We start from the raw sequence: 23,836 nt of genomic DNA, 5'->3' as shown, positions 1-23,836 counted from the left end.
GGTGCTACCAAAATGCTTTTCTCTTTGTTGACCTGCTCCCATTTATTCTATTGGCTGAGTTCTGGGGAGTGGCTGGTCTTTGATCTGCTGCCTGTGCTTAGGGAAGTGTCTTAGATGATTTGATGCTCTATGACATTGGCATAGAGTTGGGGCAGTGTACTGTCCAAAACAGGCAGGGTAAAGTGCATCCACTATTCTATCTCGGCCTCTAGAATCCTCTCTCCAGAATGAGTCAGAACTCTCATTGCTTCATATTCTAAAAAGAATTGAAGCCTATATAACCATGAAGACCTTTTCTACATCAAGTTTCAGATGATTCTGTATCACATGCATTAGCATAAGGTGATCTCCATCAGAAACCAAACTTGTTTTGATTCCAGAACTTTTAAGTTGGAAGGAACCTCAGCAGCTTTTGACCCTTTGGGGGCAAAGGAACAGAATCGAATTCCACCTCCCATTGACAACCTTCCACAAACTTGAAGATACCTGTCATGTCACCTGAAGTTTTCTCTCTACCATCATAAATGGCTCCAGTTTTTTTAAGTGATCTCTATATGGTATAGACTCAAGGTCCTTTACAGTTGTAGCTGGCTTTTTCAGTATGCCCTCCAAGGTGAGCTTATCAATGTCTCTCTAAAACTGAGCTGCCAGGAACTGAACATGACACCTGTGGCCTGACCAGGGTAGAATACAGTGGGCCTATCATTTTCTCATTTCTGAAAGCAATACTTCTTTTGGGAAGGTCCAAGATCACATTAGCCATTTTCTTTTCTTTCTTGGCATTGCACTTGTATCTAATATTAAACTTGTAGTATTTCAAACCATGAGATCCTTTTCAGACAAGGTGCTATCTAACCATGCCTTCCTCAGCTTCCATTGGTGAAACAGATTTTTTTTTCACCCAAATGTAAGACTTGACCTTTATTCTTTCTAAATTTCTTCCCCATAGATCCAGCATTGTTGACTGACTTCCCCTTTGTCTGAGTGTCTCTAATGTTTGACATCTGTTTCATTCATTGTGTTCGTTCTCTCTCCCTCCCTCCCTCCCTCCCTCCCTCCCTTTTACTTTCCATCTTAGAATCAATACCAAGTATTGGTTCCAAGGCAGAAGAAATTGTAAGGGCAAGGCAACGGGGGTTAAATTACTTGATCAACGTCACGTAACCAGGAAGTGTCTGAGGCCAGATTTGAACCCAGGATCTCCTGTCTATAGGCCTGACCTGAGCCACCTAGCTGCCTCTAATCATTGCTATTTTTCCAGTGTATGATATTGTAAGCTGCTTGAGAGCAGAGACTATTCCTTTTTTTACCTTGTAGCTCTTTGTGCCTTTACTTATAGCAGGTATGTATGTATTCTTGGCTGACCTTCCTCATCCATTGGGATTCAGGCTATCTCCAGGAACTTTAAGATGATCGTTTTTCTTTCCCTTGTTCAACTCAATTTCATTTTCATTTTACTTTCATATCTTTTCCTATTATTAATAACCCAGAAGAGCTAACTGTCTCACTGTCAAATAGGTAAAGGTATGGAGAAGATGGTAAATCTCAAGTATTCAGCTTCAACAAACTCCTCTTTCTTGTCCATATCACTGTCAAGCTGTTGATGAACTGACTCAACAATAATTGCTCTTATATAGCACCTTAAAGTTTACAAAGTTTTCATTTAACCACCTGATGAGATCAGTAGAATAAAGATTTTTAACCTTATTTTAAAGACAAGGAGTCAGACGTCCTAAGAGACATGACTCCTCCAATGTCAAATAGTTTATAAGTGTCTGAATTCTTTTTCTGCTACTAGTGATGGTTTTGCATGGTGGCAGTTCTATTCTCTTACCCAGCTTTCCTCATGCCCAACACCATGTCCCTGAGGTGGTTAGCTAGACCTTCACTCTATGGCCAAAATTCCCTGGTTTGTGAAGCCACTGACTCTATCACTATGGCCTCAACACCATGAACATTTATAGTGTCCCAAAAGTCTTAGTACATTTAGGGATAAAAAAATGAGTGAGAGTTCCTCTCCCACCACTAAGTGCAAGAAAAGATTTAGCACCTTTAAAAAGCACTATGATTTTTAGGGCATCCTGTACATTTTACATGTGTTATCCTTAAAATCTCTTTGGCAATTATATAGAACAAATATCACTCCCATTTTAAATATGGGAAGACCAAAGAGCTGGTTGGTGATGTGTCTTGGTTATAATCACACATGGGTTACTAGGGCTTTGTCTGAGGTCTTCAGACTCCAGAGACAAGTTCTTTCTCCAGCTCTGTGATAATGTTCTAAAATGCTGATCTAATGATGGTGACTCTTCATCAGTTGATATTTTTATACCATCATTAGTATTGGAATTAGCTTGACCCAAAGCTAGTCAGAGCCTTTTACCAAGGACATACCATGAGAGAACCCACAATGAACATGATTATCTCTGCAGTCTTATAAATAGATGGCTTAGCCTTGTTCCTGTGGCACATGGGCAGAATCATGTGTCAAGAACTCTTATGGAGTGTTTGTTTAAGTGCATATGTTTTATGTATCCTTATCAGAAGCACTTGGGTGAAGGTAAAAAACTTGCATTTCTTAGGAAATCTTTAGAAAGAATCTTGCTAGGAGGGAGGAAAAAGTGATTTAAACGTACATGCTGCTAAGTTTTAAGTAGTTTATATGTTACATATTCTGAGAGCATCTATCACATTTGATCAATAATCAAGAAGTGCATCTAAATGAGTGTTTGTTTTTTAGTTAGGCTAAAAAACACAGGAATAATAGTATATATTGGTTAAGAGAAAGAGGATTCTAGGAGGTAGAGAATTAAGAGAAATCGTCATTTCACTTAAAAGCCACAAAAGATTTTGTGAAGAAGCTAGCATATTAGGGGCAGTTCTATTGATGGGAGAGGATCAGAACTTATTGGCCTGGGTCAAGGAGGAAATACATTTCAGAGAAAAAGTTGGGTAGGAGGAGATAACCTGTTGAAAGATGTTCAATGTAACTGAAAGAAAAGGATGAGGTGGGAGGGGCGTGATGCAGTTGGGTAGTGGCACTTAGAGTCAGTAGTAATAAATAAAGTATTATTTGTAAAACTCCCTTCTAATGATGAATCTCAGCCTTTTTGGGTATAAAGACTTCTTTTTAACATCAAAATGATGAAAATTCCACCAAAATTTTAGTGATGATGTTCATTTCTATTGGAAAACTATGTTATAACCCAATGTTAATGTCTCTCATGACTTTTAAAATAAATGTTCTATAAATGCTCTTTCTTTTATGGCATGGCCATTTTCCAAAGACCAATCACATCCGCCATATAACTTAGACCAAGGAATTATAGTTAAGCCCCCCCCCCCCAAAAAAAAATTAGCCCATGGGCCGTATCCAACCATGTATTACCTATTAAATTCCATCTTAAGAAGTCACTGCTGGTCTCAGTATTGCTTTTAAATGAATTTCTATTTCATGAGTCACAATAGCTTCTCCATTCACTGGAAGGATAGTAGTACATATGTGTGTAAGACATGATTTAGTTTACTCACCTCTTTTAAGTCCATGGATCTTTGTAGGGAACTGCTGCTATGCAGGATTGCTTTCAATGGCAATGTGTGATAGAGAAACTTTTATTTCTGCCTTGAAGCAGATATAAGGGAAATAAGAGAATCCAAGGTAGTAATGCTAACAAGCCATCAGGGATTAAATTAATAATGTCTGTAAGATGGAGGAGGTGGAGATTAATTAAAAACCCTAAGGAATACTCATAAGTACCCTCAAATTCTTTAGAAGCTCTATCAACATGCAAGCAATTTATATGTTAATTATAAATCATGTAACAAAGTAATTTAAACTTTTTCAAAACCTATAAATCGGACCAGTTGATTTAAACCAGCATATATAAAATAACATATATATTAAAAAATTTATGCATCTGCACACGCACATATCTGAATGGGTAGATGATTTAGGAGTGTAGTTTAGTTGAAGGTATTCACATTTATTTGAAGGCCTATTGTTTGTAGAGATCTATAGAATTCAATCCTTCTCCTCAATCCCCCAAAGGAGATGGAACATTGGCACATTTAACAAAAGAAGCAACTACTGAGCCCTTTTTATAGTCTTTCTCTCAATGGAGAATGCTCTGTCCAAGTTCAAGATCTAGGCATAATACCTACTTGTTCTGGGACCTTTACTGCAGTGGATTGGTCTCAATATGTACTTGTATTTTTTGGTAAGGAATGTAACGAGAAAGGCAATGAGAAGCTTTCCCCAGCGTATTTATCTTTTTATTCCTTTAGGATAGGCCACTCAGATTGTACCTTTCAGATTTGCCCACCTGGAAATTTAGTTCAGAGAAGGTCAGGAGAGAGAGTTTTGCTTTAGCACTGAGCTTCCTGTCTCCTTGGCAAAGTCCTAATAGGTGAATGTCCAACTGGGCACTACCCACTATTAAGGATCAGTAGGGAAAAGAAGCCATAAGTGGCAATAGTAGCTTTTTAGTTGAATTGGGGGTAGGAGGAAAGGAAATAGGTGTTAATTTTAACACCACCTATTTCTTAATATACCCACCCCTGGCCCTAACAGAGAAAAAAAGTTGTGCATAGTCAAAAGTCCTGTGACCCCACTTGTCATTGATAAACAATGGCTTTTTCACTTGTGTGGTTGCAGAGAATTTAGAAGAAAGCAAAGAATCGGTCCAAAAGGAGCTCTGGAATCCTGGAGCTAGGTTGATTCTGGGAAGCAAGTCGGTATTAGTTACTAGCTTCATAGTGTCCAGTCCTGGTCCTTAGTTAAGGAGATTATCCATGAGATCAATTTAGTGAAGCATTTGTTATAAGCTTCGAGGTCTCTATCCCATTGATGATCCTTACATTTTGCTAAGGGGGTTAAAACAAAAAACCTTTCAGGTTAATTTGCTGATTTTTCTCTTTCTCTCCTCTTTGTTTTGTTTCTCTCCAAGGATATGCCTTTCTGCTGTTCCAGGAAGAAAGCTCAGTACAAGCTTTGATAGATGCCTGTCTAGAAGAAGATGGTAAACTTTACCTATGTGTGTCAAGTCCCACCATAAAAGATAAACCGGTAAGTAATACCCTGCCAGCTGTTCCTTTGTTCATCCTGGAGTGCATGTGGCCCTGTTCTTCTCTTCTTTGTAACTGAAGCACTTGGTCCTGGGATCTGCTTACCCAGGATAATGTTTGCATGCAGTGGAATTGTAGCTTTGGTGTTGAAAAGCTAATTGCAAATTATTCAAGACTTCATTTTTTTTTTTTTTTGCGACCTTTGGATCTCTATAAATAGATGTGCCATGGTCTCTTTTTCTAGGGCTCTGGTGAGGTAATTGATGTTAAAATCTAAATTGAAGTAATAGTGATCTTCCGTATTCTTGGCAACTGTCTTCTATAATTAGATCAGAACAGAATTGAAAAATTATGATCATAATCATCAGAATTTGCATGCTTATATGTACAGGGTACTGTACTACATTTTGTCCAAAGCCAGTTACGTAGACCCGTTCCTTTTCCTCTAGAAATTCAGTATATTAGACATATCGTGTCAGTTCTGAGCCAAGTCATACTTTCTGACACAGATGAGGCTTTTTTTAAGGACTTAGCATCCAGAGAAGTACTATAAACGAGGAGGTGCTGCATTTAAGGATAGATTTGGCTGCTGTTACTTACAAAAGTATGCAGCTAGGCATATGTGGTTGCCTTGGCATAGAATGTGAGTGAAAGACAACTATTAGGAGAGGAAAACTTCCTCTGGTCAAAGTAGGAGCCATAGAGAAGATAAAAGGGAATTACAAAGAATTGAAAGAACTTGGTAATTATATAACAAAGGTAGATAATGATGTACTGCTTGAGGGCAAGCACAAGTAGTGGGATATTTTTAATCTAGATTGGCTCTGTCCACTAGTGCAGGCTGATCAGGAAGAATAGGCAGGAGATTAGAGAGAGGATTCTAGATTATCTGGATCAACTGGTTTGATGTAGTTTTGTAGTTCATCAGCCTCAAAGGGTGATGGCATCAGATAGCAAGTTTGATGGGAAGAGAGGTTGGTAGAACAATGCTATGTGGCCATAATTAGGCTGGGAGGATGGCTTGGAAAAGAAGATATGCAACTGGTAATAGAGCAGTAGCATTAGGAGACAAGAAGCTTATGGTCTATACTGAAGGATCTGGAAGAAGCAGAGTGTTGGAGGCCCTTTAAGGAATGGTCTACTTTGCTTGAATTAGGTAAAAAGATGGCATTCAAGGGCTAAAGGAGTGGAATAAGGCTTGATAAAATTGTTTGTGGAATGGAGATGGGGATGCCAGGGGTCAGGAATGCAATTTTTGAGGTTGATTAGAATGTTTTAAATTCTGGAGCCAAGGAAAGAGTCTGTCTAGGGTCCTGAAGAAAAGACACAAGAGCTTATATTTGCTATCTCTGATCTGAACAGAATACTAAAGACTTCAGGCAGGTGTTTGGAAGAACCTGAGGTTTTCAGCAAAATACTGAAATGGCAGAAAGCTCGTTTAGGCTTTCTTTAGATTTGTGACAGGGAAGATGATTTAATGTCAGCTAACGTTCAGTTGGAGTAAGTGAACACAAATGTGGAGTGTCAGAAGCCAGTATTTTAGGTAGTCTGCCTTCATAATGACCCCCTTGCCCCCAATCATTCCTTGTACAATATCTGTGGACATAAGCTAGCATAAAGTGCTTATCATATACAACATGAGAGGAACACAGAGAAAACCATGGGTCCAGAGAAGAGAGTGTTGAATATAAAGATTGTTTCTTTGAGCTTATGGAGAGGATGCTTGAGAGTGGGAAACTCTGGCTTGGATAATGGGAATGCAGCTGGGTCATTGGCTTATTTGAAAGGTTGTGTTGGTACAGTGACTAGAATATTGGACTTGGAATTAAGAGCCAAATATTTTATCTCTATGGCCATGGGACAATTCACTTGCCTCCTTATCTGCAAAATGGGAATAATAAAGAGAATCTTTGTGCTACCTACCTCACTAGATTGTTGGAAAGAGAGAGCTTTGCAAACCTTGAAGTGTTATAATAATGTGAATTATTCCTAGCATTATATGTAGCAATGTGTCATATGGTAAATCCTATTAAGAAGTCTAGGCAATATAATCAGTACTTGACACTCAACTGGAGCCAGAGAAGGATGTTAGAAAAGTGTGGCTCTTTTTTTTAACCAGAGATTGAAAAAGTGCTGCTTTGGCACATAATTAGTACAGATTATTTTTATTGTAAACAGACCCCATACCCTTGGCTTTAAGGATTCTTGAAAATGATGTGACAGCATAACATTTAGGAAAATATGCTCTCTCTGGAGTCAGAGGACCTGGGTTCAAATGCCACCTTGCAACTTTCTATCTCTGTGACTGAGCATCATGTAACTTCCTTGGGCTCCAGTTCCCCTTTGATAAAATGAAATGGTTGGACTAGTTGACCTCTGGATTCCCATCTAGCTCTAGATCCATGACCCTATGATTGGAGTAGTTTTTTTGTTATAGAAATACTCATAGAAAACCAAGTTTCAGTTTCTATGTATCTACATATATATATCCTATAGTTTAGTTTGGGGAGCATTAATAAAGTCTTTACACTGAAGTTCCATGGAGCTGTGAATCACTGGTATTAGTTATGCACAGCATTCACAACCAGAACTTACCACATCAGTTAACTGAATGAAATTTTTTATGGACAGCACGATTGTTCTCAAATCGAAACCCAACTCACCAGATTTTAAATCTTCATTTGATCCCATTTTGGATTCCAACCACAATGGCCCCACACCTAACTTCCTTATTGCTTTTAACTCTGGTTCTACATCTGCTTTCAGCCTCCTCTGCTTCTATTTGCTCCCAAACCTAAGCCCTCCTAATACACTTTTGGTTTGTTGTGTACTGGTTGTCCTGGAGACCCAGATTTCTGACCATCTCATTGAAACATGTTCACTCAGTTCTAGGCCTTCCATCTATTTCATAAACATACCAGAAGAAAGAGAATGAGATACAAGGCTGGTGCCAACAAAAATTTTGGGGCCATACCTCCTTTCCTTGCCCCTTCTCTTTAATTTCATAGATCTCCTTCCTCACAATTCCCAGAACTCGAGGGCCTCCTTAATACCCCTTCTCAATTTTCACACTTCCTCTCTGCCCTTCGAAGTGGACCATGATCCAAATTCCAAAAATATTTTCCAATTCAACAAGTATTTATTAAATACCTCTGTCTAAGTCACTTGAGTTCACTTAATTAGTTCTTTTCTTCCCCACACCCATCAAAACACTAATACTTTTCTGGGGAGCAGCAGAGAGAGGTTTGGGGTTAGAGCCAGTAGCCCTAGTTTCATGTCTATTGCTCACCTGCACACCTTGGGTAAATCACTTAAATCATGTGGTCCTCAGCTTTCTGATTTAAAAAGGGAGAAAGATTGAGGATTCTTTCTAGATATATAGATAAAATCTTTGATTCTATTACTCTATACCCTCCTTTTATAAGGATTCTCATTCTTTTTCTGTGAATTAGTTCCATCAGATTGCTTTCCATCGCCTAGCACTAAGATATGAATGGTTGGTAGCTTACCTTCTCTTCTTCTCACAAGTTTCCTACTCTCAAGCCCCACTGAAGATTCTGGCATTGGTAGTTTTCCCTGTTCCCAACAAGCAATGTTCCCAACCTAGGAATTTCTTTTAAAAGATAGTCATACAGTTTTATAAAGGTGATTACAAAGAATTTAGAAAAGGCCTTTACTACATTGATGGACTCCCTTTGGAGGATTTATGGGAAGAAATAATAATAATAGTGAATCCTTTACATACATTTTCATTTGATCCTCACAACAAGCCTGTGAGTTAAGTATCAAAGATTCCTGTAAACAGGTGAAGAAATTGCAGAAATTGACCTACCCATGGTCACACAATTAGTCAGAGAAGAGATTTAAACCTAAGTCTTCCTGACCTCAACTCTAACATTCTTTCCTTTACATGGTGTCTCTTATGCAAGAGTTGCATAAGAATGAGCAGGTGGGGAAGACTGTGATCTCCATTAATGGAGGGAGAGACCACATATCTACCCACATAAATTTTGTTTCAAAATACGCCCCCAAAGCCTCAAATCTACCACAAAGTACATTCCCCAAAGTAAGCGAATCTTCTGAGTAGAATGATTACAACCGATAGTACATATCGCTCTCTACTTTTACATGTATTTATTGTTAATGGAAAAGATGAGAGAGAGATAGCACAACAGAATGATAGAGAGCTGGACTGAAAGACAAGATCTGGGTTCAGATGTGTGTTTTAACAGTAATCATTTGATACCAACGCCTATTGTCTTTGACCAAACATTTTGTGGTCTTTTAGTGTTGTCTTTATTTAAGGTGCAGTAATCATTGGGTATTTTTTTAAAACTCTGTCCAGATGTAAATAGCTGACAGCTACACCATATGCTAAGGTGCTAAGGGCTAGAGAGGGAGGGGGATGGATGTTGGAATTCTAGAACCAGATTAAGGATAAGGCAGAATAGCCTTCTCCTGTGATTAGCTTTGGCGGTGTTTTAATAACTTAGAGAGGCAGCTGGTATTTGGAAAAGATGGGTTTGAGCCTAGCTTTTGCTGCTTACTACCTCTGTAACTTATTTTCCTTACTTATAAAATGAAAAGATTATACTAAGTGGGTATCTATATATTCTTCCGGGAATAAATTATATTATTAATTTCTATAAAATATTTTGTAAAGGCAGCTAGGTGGTGCAGCAGATTGAGTGCTAGACCTTGAGTCAGGGAGGCCTGAGTTTAAATCTTACCTTAGATACTAATTAGCCTACGTGACTCTGGGCAAGTCATTTAATCTCTGTGTGCTTCATCTTCTTTCTGTAAAATGAGGATAATATCTCCCCTCCAGGTTGTTGTGGGATCATATGAAATAATATTTGTAAAGCTCTTTCCAAATCTTATTTTTGTTATTATTCTTTTTTATATACCTAGTTACTCTGTAACACAATTATTAGCTATATCATCATGCAGAGTCAACATAAATTTTGTTTGGCTACAACACCGAACTTAATCCATATATCCCTAGGTGTGTTAGTTTACTGCTCACATAGAACTGTTATCTACCCCAAACTTTAAAATCTCTCTCTATATATACATGGAAATGCATGAATGCCCTGAGAATAGAAAAGCCAGTTCTCCATTTGTTGCTTCCTCCAAACTCTCGTGGTTGTTGTTTCCTCTCTTGAGTCTATTTAGACATTTCTCATAGTGTACTTATTACCTATATTTATTAAATGTGTGCTTTATGAACAGCACTGATCTAAGCTCTAGGGATCAGAATGGCTACATTTTGAGTATAATAGAAAGTTAGTTTAAGAGAGACAGCATGGCATAGTACAAAACTGGCAAACATGCAGCCCTCCCATACTAGATTAAAATGTAACTGGTAAATGATTAATAAAATAAAGAAAAATACAACAGAACATAATTAATGTTAGTATGTGGTTTTCTAAGTAAATATGTGTTTGGCAAGGATTCTTATTTATGATTTCAATTTGGGTTTGACCCCACCAGTATAATTGATAGAATACTGGACCTAGAGTCAGGAAGACCTGGGTTCAATGACCACCTCTAGAATTCCCTGGCTCTGTAAACATGAGCAAGTCATGACCTTTCTTACCTTTATTTTCTTTATCTGTTAAATGGGGCTAATAATATCCATAGTTCCTATCTCAAAGGGTTGTTTTGAGGATTGACTTCAAATGAGGTTGTGTATGAAAACATTCAGCAAGTACAAAAGCACCATCTAATAATGTCATTTGATGGTGGGAGGCAGTATGATCCAGGGGAAAAGATGTTGGAATTGGAATTTGGTCCTGAAATCTGACTATATCACTTGTCTTTATGACCTTGGATAAGTCAATCTCTAGACCTCATTTTCCCTTTTCTTCTTGAGAGTAAGAATTGTTTTATTTTTTGTCTTTCTGTCCTCAGTGCCTGGCATGGTGCCTGGCATATATTAGATTCTTAATAAATGTTTATGGGTTGGTTGGTCTGTAAAATGAAGGAATTGGGCCTGATGGTCTTTTCCTTATCCAGAATCTAGTGGCAACAAATTCAATTCAATTCAATTCAATTTACTAAGTGTCTGCAATGGGTATCGTGTTAGGTGCTAGGGATGCAAATTCAAAAATGGTACCAGCCTTGCCTCAGGAACTTATGTTATACCAACATTTCTCTAAAAGCTTCTTACATTTTTCTAAGCTCCATTATAGTCTCTCCCATCTCCTAGAAGTCTCCCTGGGAATTTTCTAGTCTTTTAGCCTTGCCCCTTCATCTCATCCAGATGTGTAGGCTTGAAGAGCCCCCAGAAGCATGTAGAAATGTCTACCTGTAGGGAATAGAAATAGAGATCCTCTAGGGATGCCCCTTTGGAGGAGAAAGGGGAATGGTAAAGAATAGCCACAATAATGGGAACCAGTTGACTGTTTTTCTGGCCTAAGCTCTGTAGTGCTGATGTGAGATAGGTAGCCTAGACATTGCCACATCCATTCACGATTGAGACTTTCTGACCTTTCTGTGGCATCATATACATGCCTAAATATCAAAGCCTTAAGGCAGACTGAAACATCTTTGACCCAGGGCAACAGAATTCAGAGGGCACTGTTAGTACTTTTATTCCTTTATTGGTAGACAACCCATGCCCTATCTTCTGTACCCTATACCTGTGCAGAAATCCTAAGCCTTCTGGGCTAAGTAAGAAGAAATAGATAGCAAATCCTCCGTAGCAACAAGCAGTGAAGACTGAAAATACCACAACGGGCATTTAAAGCCAAATTGAATACACTTCTTTTGCCATAGAAAAGTAGGGCATGCATCCTCTCAAATTCCTCATGTTAATCAAATGCAGAAACACATTACTTTGTAATTATTTTCCTGCCCCAAGTTCCTCATCAAATATCCTTAAATACTGTGTGGGTGACAACATGGCATAGTATCAGAGCATCAATCACTCAACAACCATTTGTTGGACATATCTTGTGAGCATGTCTTCAGATGGAAAGCTGCAGACCTAAGTTCTAACTATCCCAAACTATTTGTGTGGCCTTAGGCAAGTCCTTTAATAACTGTAGACCTAAATGTTTTTTCCTGGGTTAGTTAGGTGGATAGAGTGCCAGGCCTGGAGTCAGGAAGACCCAAGTTCAAATCTAGCCTCAGATATTTACTAGTTGTATGACTGGGCAAGTCATTTAACCCTGCTAGCCTCAGTTCTTCATCTGTAAAATGAGCAAAAGAAGGAAATGGCAAACTACTCTAGTATCTTTGTCAAGTAAACCCCAAAGGAGTTACAGAGAGTTTAATATAACTGAAAAATGACAAAACAACTACAAATGTTTTTCCCATCTGTAAAATGAGAGGGTTAGGCTAGGTCTTTAATGAGCTTTCTAACTTAAAAACTGTTTTTCTGTATTTTAACTCCATTTCTCTTGCCCTTTTCCTTTCATGAATTAAAAAATAAAGCCAGTTTTCTTATTTGATCTAAAAGCTTTTCTTCTTATAATATTCTGGAAAGAATGATGGACTTGGGGTCAGATGGTCTGAGTTCAAATGCCAGCTCTTCTATTTAGGTTAATTCACGGCATCTCAAGAGGTAAAATCTGTAAAATTAGGATGATATTTGCATTGTGAACCTCAGAGGTTTGCTGTGAATAAAATACTTTTTAGATGATAAAGCACTTATGTAACATAGCTCCAGTGAGTCCTGGCTATCTTAAAATATTTGAACTTAAAAATTGTTGAACCAGGCTTCTCTCCAATTCATTCCACAAACACTTATTAAGCACCTATTATGTGCAAGGTACCTTACTTCTCTTCTGGGAGATATGAAGACAAAGATGAAATAGCCCCTCCCCTTAAGGAGCTTACCTTCCACTGGAGAGAGAAGGGAGAGTACAGCATGTACCCAAGTAAGTACCAAATATGTGCTAAGTAATGCAGTGTAATTATAAGAGGGAGAGAGAGAGAGTCCTGATAAGTGAGGGAGCAGGGCTGGATACATAAAGCCTCTAGCAGAGGAAATGAGCCATGAGCTTGTGCTTTGTAGGAAAGGTAAGAGGATGACTTGGTCAATTGGGAACTTGCACAGATGTCTGCTCTTGAGCCATGGAAGAAACTGCCCTTTGGATCCACATTTAGTGGACTGAAAGGGCTAATGATGATCCCCAAAGTGTGGTTGACCTTCAGACCCTGGAAGAGTTTGACTTATCCTAGGACTGACGTCTTGCAAGTATTAGATCCAATTGATGAAATTCCGATCAGCAAGCCAGGTCCTCACAAACCTTGGTCCATTATCAGATGGACCTGAAATTACAGATATGTGCTACATACTGGATCGATCAATTGAATTAACTGCTTTGGATCAGAATTGAATGAAGATAGAAACTTGAAGCTCAGTGACTTAATTAAAATACTGTTTTTGTACCTGGACTGCTATCCTTGATACTTTTTTTTTTTTTTTAATCCTTGACACCTTTATCTTCAGTCTTAGAATCTATACTAAGTATTGGTATATTCATGGAAGAAGAGCAGTAAGGTTAGACAATTGGGATTAAGTGACTTGGCCAGAATCACACAACTAGGAAGTGCCTAAGGCCAGATTTGAATCCATAACCTCCTATCTCTAGTTCTGACTCTCTCTCCAATGAGTCACCTCGCTGCCCCTATTTTAGACACTTTCTATAGCTACCTAGGTGATGTTGCTTGATCTAAAAGCTACAAAAATAATTGTGTTGATACATTAGGGAAACATGGGATGAGAGTGAATGCAGATCTGGAGTGTTGCAAATGGTTAACTACCCTGTGAAAGCCATTCACATTTTCTGGACCATAAAATACCCCATCTTCTTTTTAAGAATCCAGTTTCACAATTTATAACCAGTCTCAAAGATAACTGCTCTTTATTAACTAGTATTTGTTTAGACTCTTTGGAGGAAGACATCATTGCCGCAGCCACATGAAACTAGTACTTCTTGCCTGTTCTCTTCCTGACTCACTGCTATTCACTCTAATCAAGGAATATGTCACACTATAGCTCTGGCACTCAAAAATACTAGCAAGACACCTGTGGAAACGGAAGTGGACATTCATATTCAGTCCAAATCACTCTCACAAGCCTCAGTTTTAAATCTCTTGAGAAGGTATATGCTGATCTAACGAGAAGAGCCAGAAGAAAAGAACTTTGAAAGTGAAGGGATCTACACACGTCCACTAAGTAAGACACCTCTGAATCACAGTTAGAAAATCTTCTTGGTTCAGAGATGTGGGAATCATTCCAGATGAGAATCCACAAATGTCTTAATGGTTTGCACAGTCCTTCTGAAATTGTTTAACAGAAAAATTCTATCAGCATCAAACCCTGTATAGAAATTGAAGTCACCATTGCAGATGCCTAATCATCTCTTGGAATAAATAGGTTATAATTTTTTAAAAATAGAACTTGTTTAGGTAAATCACTTTATTCACAGCAGTAACTACGGGAGGTAAGCAGTACCTGAAGGTAAGCAGTAATATTCCCATTTTATAGATGCAGAATATGAGATACAAAGAGGTTTTGTGACTTGCTTACAGTTCCATGACTAGTAAGGCCAGGACTAGTAGTCTTCTCACTCAAGATACTTGAAATAATAGGCTACTTCACTGGGGCTCTTCATCATAGTTCAAAATAGTGAACAAAACTGAGCAGTTTTGTTCAGAATATCACAAACGTTAGGCTTCAAAATACACACTTATCCGGGCCTAACTTTAATCCTTCTGGTAGAAGAGGGGCCACCATTAATGTCCATCTCTATAGGAACAATATCTCCTGAGCCATTGAACCCAGGGTCCTGAGTGGGGGTAACACAGCCAGGCAGATAGGCAGTACTGGTGAACCATCTTTTGTGGTTCTTCTGGTCATCAACTGAAATTATCTTCTATTGTAAAACAACTTATATGATTCTTCATAAACCAAAACATTAACCACAAAATTATCTATGACACTTTTCACAATACAGGTTTTTTAAGCATATGCCCAGTCCTAGGTTTGGAAACGTTATGGAACAGTATCCAGAATGTTGCATTTGAATTATTAATCAGTAACTGGAAGGATCCCAGAAGCGTTATCATGGCCTGCTGTTGTTCTTCTTTACAGTACTGGCAGTAATGGAATATGACAGACCATCAAACAGGCCCCAACAGTCCTGGCATAAATGCCAGTGAGCCACAGGAGCCACTTGTAACCTTAGATGCTTCTATTAGCTTTTAAGGTTCAATCCATACAAAGACAAGCTAAAGGGAATTCTTGTGGCCAGTAGCTATTTTAGGAGGACTTTTGCTGATCTGAGTAGTTTCTACAATAAATCAACTAATTCCAGTTTCTTTATGGAATTAATCTACTTGATGTTAGAAAAAAGAGAAGGGAAGGGGAAAGATTATGTGTCAGAGAATTCTGTGGGAGGCCCTTTATTTCTTGGTCAGATTAGGTTTGACCTTGGAAACCTAAGGGGAGCTGGCGACCTTTAAAGTATCAGCTCTGAGTGCCATGTGTCCTGGTCGCACTATCGGGCAAACCCTAGCTTTTGGCCACCCTTGTAATGTGTTTTTCTTTCTCCCTCCATCTCCACCCCATTCGTCTCCCATCTCCCCGGTGTTGAAATGCTTCCCCTCCCTCTCAAAAAAAAGATCTCATCCTAGAAACAAATGTTGAAAGTTGTTTTGTATTTAAAAAAAAAAATGGATTGAAAGTAACAAATGGGAATAATAGGTCATTATCAGGATCTAAAAATAAGTCCCTAACAGCTGAGTGGCCACTTAAATGGGTGGGTGGCAGGGAGTTCTCTGAGAGTGTGAGGGAACCCAGGATCCAGTGACATAATGATGTGTGAACATGCTTTAAAAAGCTTAAACTCATTTTACACGCATCATCAATCAGGATCATTAGACTCCTGGACACCGGAGGAGTGTGTTGTAAAGTGCCTCCCAAATTCACACACTGCTGTGTGTGTCCTGAGAAAGCTGTTGTTCTTATCTTCACCTCCTTCCATCCCCTACCCCCCATTCCAAAAGGTCCATGCTGCTTAAAATAGAGTTGCTTAGGGCTGGGATAGGGCCAGGTCCTCCAGACCTCTGACTCAGCTGTCCAGTGATATTACAGAAGACCTGAGTCTTGCTGACTCATTCAGGCTACCAATTCTATTTTAGCCACCATCACACTTCTCCCCCTGCCCTTTACCCCAAGCCTTCAGAATGCTTGGAGATCAACTTAGATGCATGTCAAGAATGCCCCAATAAATTATCTTAATTTGTCTTAATTATCTAAATATATCTTAAAATAGAGCTGCCATGATCTGTACGGTCTACCATCAGATTAACATCTTATAGTAGGAAAATTATGACAAACAATTTCCACAGTTCCCTTCCTCAGAGGTTTCTGTTACATTGGAAATGGTAGACTAACCTTGTAAGCATATGGGTAGGTTTCCTCCTCAGGTCTGTTCTAGACATTGATTTGTAAATTGGTGTCTGAGAACCATGAAAATATTTTCCCTTAGAAATCACTCAACCGTCAAGCATTTATTAAGCACCTATGATGTGTCAAATCCATTAGGCCGTGGAAATGCAAAAGTAAAATGTGACAATCTTGGGTCTCAATGAGCTTCTTTCATGTTAAGGGAGACATATATGATGTACGTGTGTATATACGTATATCCAGAATAAATACAATGGAGGGAGGAGGGGAGGGTGCTAACAGTTGAGGGAATAGGAAGAACATGTAGAAAAAAGGGCCAATGATCAGTGGATTAACTAGCAAAAACCTCTTTACCTTCATAACTGAAATACTATACATATGCAGTTAAAAATAGTACATAAAATATTCTGTTGAATTGCTAATTTAACCAAACTAAAATGTTAACTTACTTTTCTGAAATTCTGGAATTGATGTTTAATCAGAGTAGGAGGAACTATAGAGTAGGAGAAGTATATTAAAGATGTTGAATGGAGAATTGCTAAGTATTTTGAAGAGTTTTAGAGGTTGATGGCCCACATGATTATCTAATTTTTCTTAAGAATTTATAGCTTTCTTTTTCATTTTCAAATATATTACTCTGCCTGACTATTAGACCTAACAGTAATTATTAGGGTCATTTTTCTTAATAGTAGGATGAAGGGAGACAGAGATTTTGCTGAGGTAGCCAGGCAAGAATTAGAAAGAGGTAGAAGAACAGAAAGAAGTTAAAGAGAATGTGCTGGAGAAATATTGCCCAAGATAGAATTAACTAAGCTGTAAACAATACAGTACTACAGAAAAGGGACTCCAGAATGTGCAAGCCCATTGGTTAATTTTATAAGAGGAAGAATGAAACATTTTAGAAGAGTTGAGGTATAGATTTTTAATTGCTTTGTTTAAAACTAGTCATTCTTAATAAACCTCCAGTGACACACTTTATGTTAAATACCTTCTTTTAGAGGCCATTGCGAATCCTTAATACTTTTGAATACATCAGAGATTTGCATTGTCAGCCAAGAGGGGACTTTGGTCTTGACTTACTGCTTGAAACATATTCAATTCCTATTAAGTTTTAGATTTTTCCATTACTTATATCATTGTCTATGACTTTGAGAGCCAGAGCAGTATATTTAATTGAAATTTGCAGGTAGTAGTATCATTTTTCCCAATTAGAAGCAGTGTTTTATTGTTTATTTCCAGAACTATTCTAAATGCAGAATAGAAACTTATAGTTACTAATGAGAAGCATCTAGCATCTACATTTATTTTGTGTACTGTTAGTTCTTATAAGTGTATTTCAATGCAAGTTATTCCCTTAGATTAATGTGAACTAAATGAGAAACTATCCCATTTGGTAATAAAGCTCTAGTAATTAATTATTCAGGTGGTCATTACTCCTAGGGTCACAAACCTTGGTTTCCCATAGAGAACATTCTAAAAGTGTATGCAATCCAAGTTGCTTTACTTGCCATTTGTTGATAGTAATAATTTCTATTTTAAAAATGTTATTGGCAGAGGAAGATTAATTTCAACATCTAAGGTAGATTGGTGGGTTTGTCAATGTGTAGCATCAAGCTTGCTCCTTGAAAATCACAAATAAAGTGATTAAGGACAGTTAAATGAAACAGAAGACTAGTTCATAACACAAGTAAGTACTTAAATAATACAAACAATGGTAGATTTCATGGACTGGCACTACTCAGAGGTCAAACTAAAATAAAACACATTCTAAGCACACATTTTCTATTTATTTCCAAAGAATACTTAATTGGTGATGATAATAAAATGCTTACATTTGGAAACAACCAGTCAAGTACCCAATGCATATGTAAGGAAGTAGCATTGGCATTTAAGATGGCGAGGTTTGGCTGATCTGACCAAATCCATTCTAGAGTCATCACAATTTTAACACTCCTTAAAAAAAAAATCAAATCTCAACATTTCCAGTGGAGAAAGACTTAAAAATGATAGATTCACAGACTGTGCTTCTGTCAAAAAAATGAGTGACCAAGGAGACATCAGCAACTACCATCCCATATTCATTCTTTTTCACATCTATAAGAATATTTGGTCCTTCCTTACTATGAATTTTATTTATGAAGAAAATGGGAGAAAGCAGGCAGATTTTTTTCAGGGTTTTTTGTCTGCTTTATAGCAGACTACATCTTTATGGTCATATAACTGACTGAATGTGGAAAATATAAGAACCCTATTCTGATTTTCATTAAATTGATTTTTAAAGCTTTTACAAAGGGATATTTTCTTCAAAGATAATGAAAGAATAAAGGTATAAAATTTTTCAGCCGTTATCCTGAGGGCATAAGACACTCCTTTGTCTCATGACTCACTGTGGGAAGGGAAGGTAGATTAGGCTCAATTCCTTCATAGCATTTGTTCCATCAAGTTCAAGTCCAAAGCCCATAGCTTCACTGTAGGGCCAGTCATAGTACTTGGCTTGGGTGACTGGAGCTCCCTGGCTCCCCAAACTTCCAGGTGAGAGACCTGTTCTGTGTAATTGGAATGGAAAAGGCCATATGGCCTAAGAAGAGGGCAAAGAGGAGGGGTGGCCTTAGACCCTTCCCACTTAACAATGCAATGAGTAAAGGAGTTTTTTACCCTCAGTTGCAGAAATCAAGGGGGAGGGAAAGTATTTAACTAGGGACAAATTACATTATTGAAGGTACCTTCAAATAAATTGTCTCCCGTGTGTACACTGCGATCATACAAGACTATGTCAATATGCAACCATGAAAATGAATTTGTTCACAGATTAATAACCTCAAGAGAAGTTGCAAACAAGGAGGCATGACACTGGTAGACATGACATTGTGTGAACGTGAACAGATACCTGTAGAGAGTTCAAACAAAAGAAAGGACTCTTGAAGTAGAAGTTCTACAGATGCTCCTGATCATAGGTGACTCTGTCTGAATTACATGGAGTTGTATTCTTGAAACTCTCACTACTTTGCAAGCGATCATCGGTATAACTATCCACACAGAAAAAGCATGGATAAAATGACTTATTACTCAGACGATGGTGTGCTGTTGAGCAGCCAGCCAGTGGACTTGGTTGATCTACCGTATACCTATCTTGACCAAGTACTGCAGATGGATGTTGATCTGGTCCTAGAACTGAGTAAGAGGAGAGTATCAGGTTGTATCACATTGGAGATGTTGCTTAGTGCTTTTGTTTATCTAGAACTGATCAATACTGCAAAAAACAAACAAACTATATAATACCAATTTTCCCATAGATTGCTATGTGGCTAGGAATCGTTAGGCATGTGCTTTCACAAAAAATAAAAGCTACAAGTTACAAAAAAAGGCAATGGGAGGCTGCATGGAGAGCATGTAGACTATTGCATGTTACTGGTGATGACTCGTACAATAGACAGGGAAGGGGGCAGCTGGGTAGCTCAGTGGACTGAGTGTCAGGCCTAGAGACAGGTCCTAGGTTCAAATCTGGCCTCGTACACTTCCCAATTGTGTGACCCTGTGCAAGTCACTTTACCCCATCGCCCACCCTTACCACTCTTCCATCTAGGAGCCAATACACAGAAGTTAAGGGTTTAAAAAAATAATAAAAATAAAAATAGATAGGGTATAAGGCAGAGATGTCAGACTCCCTGGTAGCAAGCTTCCTGTAAACCTGAGGACAATGTCATTGGGAAATGTTTAATGAAGTAAATAAAATTCAGCACAACATAGATAATGTTAACTTGTGGTTTTCTAAGTCAGTATGTAGCCATCAGGAGCTGTTTCTATTTTGAGTTTGACACTCTTGTTATAAGACATCATTGAGGACAAAAAGGAGGTAAGCGTGTGTGTGTGTGTGTGTGTGTGTGTGTGTAAAAGAGAGAGTAAAAGACTAGCTCAAGTGCATAGTAATTGAGAATGTAATTGAGTTGTTAAAAAGCTACATCTCCAACATGTTAAGTGGATTTTCACTGGACATTGTTAAGGAAATTCATGGATAAGTATAGCACAAGATGAGAAGGCAAAGAGGCATTGTGATATCCCTTGGTAGTGGCAGCACCCATATTGATGAAGCTCCAAGCTCCACGAAAGACATCGAGGGTTTTTCACATAGTTCATGCTCGATTAGTGCTTGAGCCCCAGTAGGACAGGGATATTCTGGGAGCCTTTTCTGATTGTTAAATTTTTCTTGTGAAATGCCAGAAGTCAGAGCTTGATTTATTGTTTTGTTGATTGTATAGATTTAGAAAGTGATGGAGGAAATGTTAGCAAATTAAAGTTAAACGTGTGTCCTGTGTCTATTTCCCCCCCCCCCCCCCCCCCCCCCCGGCCCCAGAGACCTGGTTATTTAAACATTTAGCAGCTCAGCCCTGCCGTAGGGTTACAGGAGAAATCACATTTTTAAGGACATGAATATATGATTCACAGGAGACCCCTAAAGGACCTATGATATTGCTGTCAAGTGGTTTTGCTTAATTTTTCTGGGAATATATTTTGTAACAGGAGTTATTTAGGCATTAATTTGGAGTGTCAAGTCAGAACAAAATATATAAATAAATTAAAAAGAAAAAAAGTAGGACTACTGGTATCCAGAAGTCCCTCTCTTCCTGCTTTGTAAAGCATAAGGTGTTACAGTGTCATTGCTCTGGTTTTGTCTAATGTTTCCAAAGCTACGTTGAGTCACTTACCTTAATGAACATAGGGCATTTTAACCATGAAATGCACAGTACGGGATGGTTGAGTTGTGGCAGCAAATATCAGAAATATAAAGTACAAGCTATAAAAAAAATGTAAAGAAATGTAAATATACAAGTCGATATTAAAAAGGAAGGCATATTTGTTTAATGGTGGCAAAATGGTAGTCACATCTCAACCCTAGTAGCTAAGATCCTGTGTAACAAAATGGAAAGTGTCGCCACTCTGGAAAAGAACGACCAGAACAATAGGAAAAAATGGTAAAGGAGAGAGACCACCTCATGCAGTAGTGAACAGCCCTGTGTGGGACTGATTTTGGCAAAGAAAAGGCTAAATCGCCTCCAATTCCTGTAGGTCTGTTCCTCAGAGAGAGGCAAGAGTTGGCTGAACTTGACAATGTTATCACTGGGAAGTTTGGAAATGTTCTCTTGAGCTGCTGCACTGGGTAGTGGATGTCATAATTTCTCTAGAAGCCACAAATAAAGGAACTCCGGCACTCATCACAGCTGCACTCTGGAAGCTGTCCTGAACTGTGCTCCATGGGAACAGGAGCCATCAGCCAGCACTTGTCTCCTCTGCTCTGCTTGACCGGCTGGCCTCCCAGCCTTTCAGATCCACAATGTGAGAATCAGACGAACCCTTTGTATTCTCGCATCTTTCCATGTTTGTGCCGACAGTGACGTTGTAGGGGTTCTTTAAGGGCATCGTTGGATGAGAATGTGAGAGTCAGTGAATTAGATGTTTTTTGTTTTTTTTTTAAACCCTTGTACTTTGGTGTATTGTCTCGTAGGTGGAAGAGTGGTAAGGGTGAGCAATGGGGGTCAAGTGACTTGCCCAGGGTCACACAACTGGGAAGTGGCTGAGGCCGGGTTTGAACCTAGTACCTCCTGTCTCTAGGCCTGGAATTAGATGTTTTGAGTGGGAGAAGGGAATCAAGAACTGCAGCAGTGGGAAATGGCTACAGTTTCCTTGATTGAGGTTTTCAAAAAACAAATGCCTTTTGCTCCATTTCCAACTCTGTTACCCAAAATAAACGTCCTTACTGGGTCCTGAGACTACTTGTGATAGTATTAATGTGACCAGCAGAAAGAAGGTCTGTGTGTGAGAAAAGACACACGTGAAATTCTGCAGTCTGTGTACACAGAGATGTCCCATAAGAATGAGAAAGAGAGGCTTCATGCTAGTAGAAAGAACATTCATCATGGAGCCAGAAAACCTAGATTCAAGTCACACTCTACTACTTAACTAGTTGTCACTTAATCTCTCTGAGTCTTTGTCTCCTCACATCTGAAAAGGGAATGATGTCGTACCTAATGGGCAAAACTGGGAGAAAGCACCTTCAAGTGTTATATGAGTGATTTTTTTTTCTTCAGTGTTAACATTAAACTCACTTAGATTCTTAAACTATCTGGAAAATATAGATCCATGGTTTTGATAATTAACAACAAATGACATCCAGAAGAAATATTAAATGTATGGGTTTATACAATTCATGAAACTATAGTATTAAAAGAAATGAGCAAAAAAACTTGTTGAGAAAGTTGAAATCCAGCAAGAAGACTCTTCAAGGACTTAGTGTGAATGATCTGGATGGAGCTACACTAGGATACCTCAACCAATACAAAATGACTGTAAACACAAAGACCAATGGCATTTTTTTCTTGCCTTGGAGAAAGAAATAGATTTTTCAAAGCATACTCCTATCTGGATAATCCATTTTAAGTAGCAACAAATCATTTGGAATAGAAAAATTAAAATGAGAATGAGTTTTATAGTTTAAGGAGTTGACCAAGTGTTCTTCTAAGTAACTCACCATGCCTGTGAGTTATACGTTAATAGCATTGGGTTGTCTTGGACAAATATATCTTCCAAAAGTGTACCTGGACAAAGCCCAACAAAAAAAGAGAATTGCTTTAATTCTCTATGAACTTCTGCAATAGGTGCACAGACTTGATATTTATATGCATCCTGGGGAAAGTTGAGAGACACTGGTCATCTAAAGGAATGGCACATTAGCCTCATTAGTCTCACCTTTCCATTAGAATCATGTGGAGATGAATTTGGAAGCTTTCGTAGAGCAAAGCCCATCTTTAATCCTTTTTTTTTAAGTAGTCCAATCACTATGCCAGTAGAGTGTTTAGTCTGTTTTTAGCCAGTATGATAGCACTTAAAATATAGATTTAAAGGGTCTCTAGGAAAAGAATAAATATTACTTAATAATTCTCTAATCAACTAAGATGACTAGTAGACCAAGATAAAGTAATGGTGAAATACTGGTGATTAAAAAATTTTAAAATAATATAATTAGTTCACTTTATGGGGTACCTGGGGCCCCTGAGTTCCCTTCTAGTTTTAGATCTATGAGTCTTTGGGCTCTTCAACTAAAGTGATATTACTGAGTAGGGTTAGGAAACAAATGGTTGAAAACAGTTTTAAATAACTTTTAGATGAAAGCATCAAGGACTTAGTTAAGCAAATTTCCATTAGAAGAGAATGGGAAACATTCTCTTAAAGATGAAGAAGCTCTCTACTCTTGGGGTGTGATGAAGGAACTCTTCTGAAACTTCTTTAGTCACCAATTCCCAGCATGTGGAAGAATATTAAAATTCTGGCAATGAGAAGAGTGATGAGTGTGGG

At 38.3% G+C, this 23,836-nt stretch overlaps 1 protein-coding gene across 6 annotated transcripts in view; it reads left to right on the top strand.

The window, feature by feature from the left end:
* CPEB3 (cytoplasmic polyadenylation element binding protein 3) overlaps positions 1 to 23,836 on the top strand; it is a 182,990-nt gene that overhangs the window by 129,276 nt on the left and 29,878 nt on the right. For all 6 annotated transcript variants that reach the window (XM_044665675.1, XM_044665676.1, XM_044665680.1 and 3 more), the window contains one exon: positions 4,947 to 5,065. In XM_044665675.1, coding sequence (XP_044521610.1) covers positions 4,947 to 5,065 — 119 coding nt within the window. The remainder of the gene's footprint in view (positions 1 to 4,946; positions 5,066 to 23,836) is intronic.

The sequence above is a fragment of the Gracilinanus agilis genome, chromosome 2 (genome assembly GCF_016433145.1).
Source record: "Gracilinanus agilis isolate LMUSP501 chromosome 2, AgileGrace, whole genome shotgun sequence".
Taxonomy (NCBI): domain Eukaryota; kingdom Metazoa; phylum Chordata; class Mammalia; order Didelphimorphia; family Didelphidae; genus Gracilinanus; species Gracilinanus agilis.
Note: the sequence above shows the minus strand (reverse complement) of the source record. Positions and strands in the feature narration are given on the sequence as shown.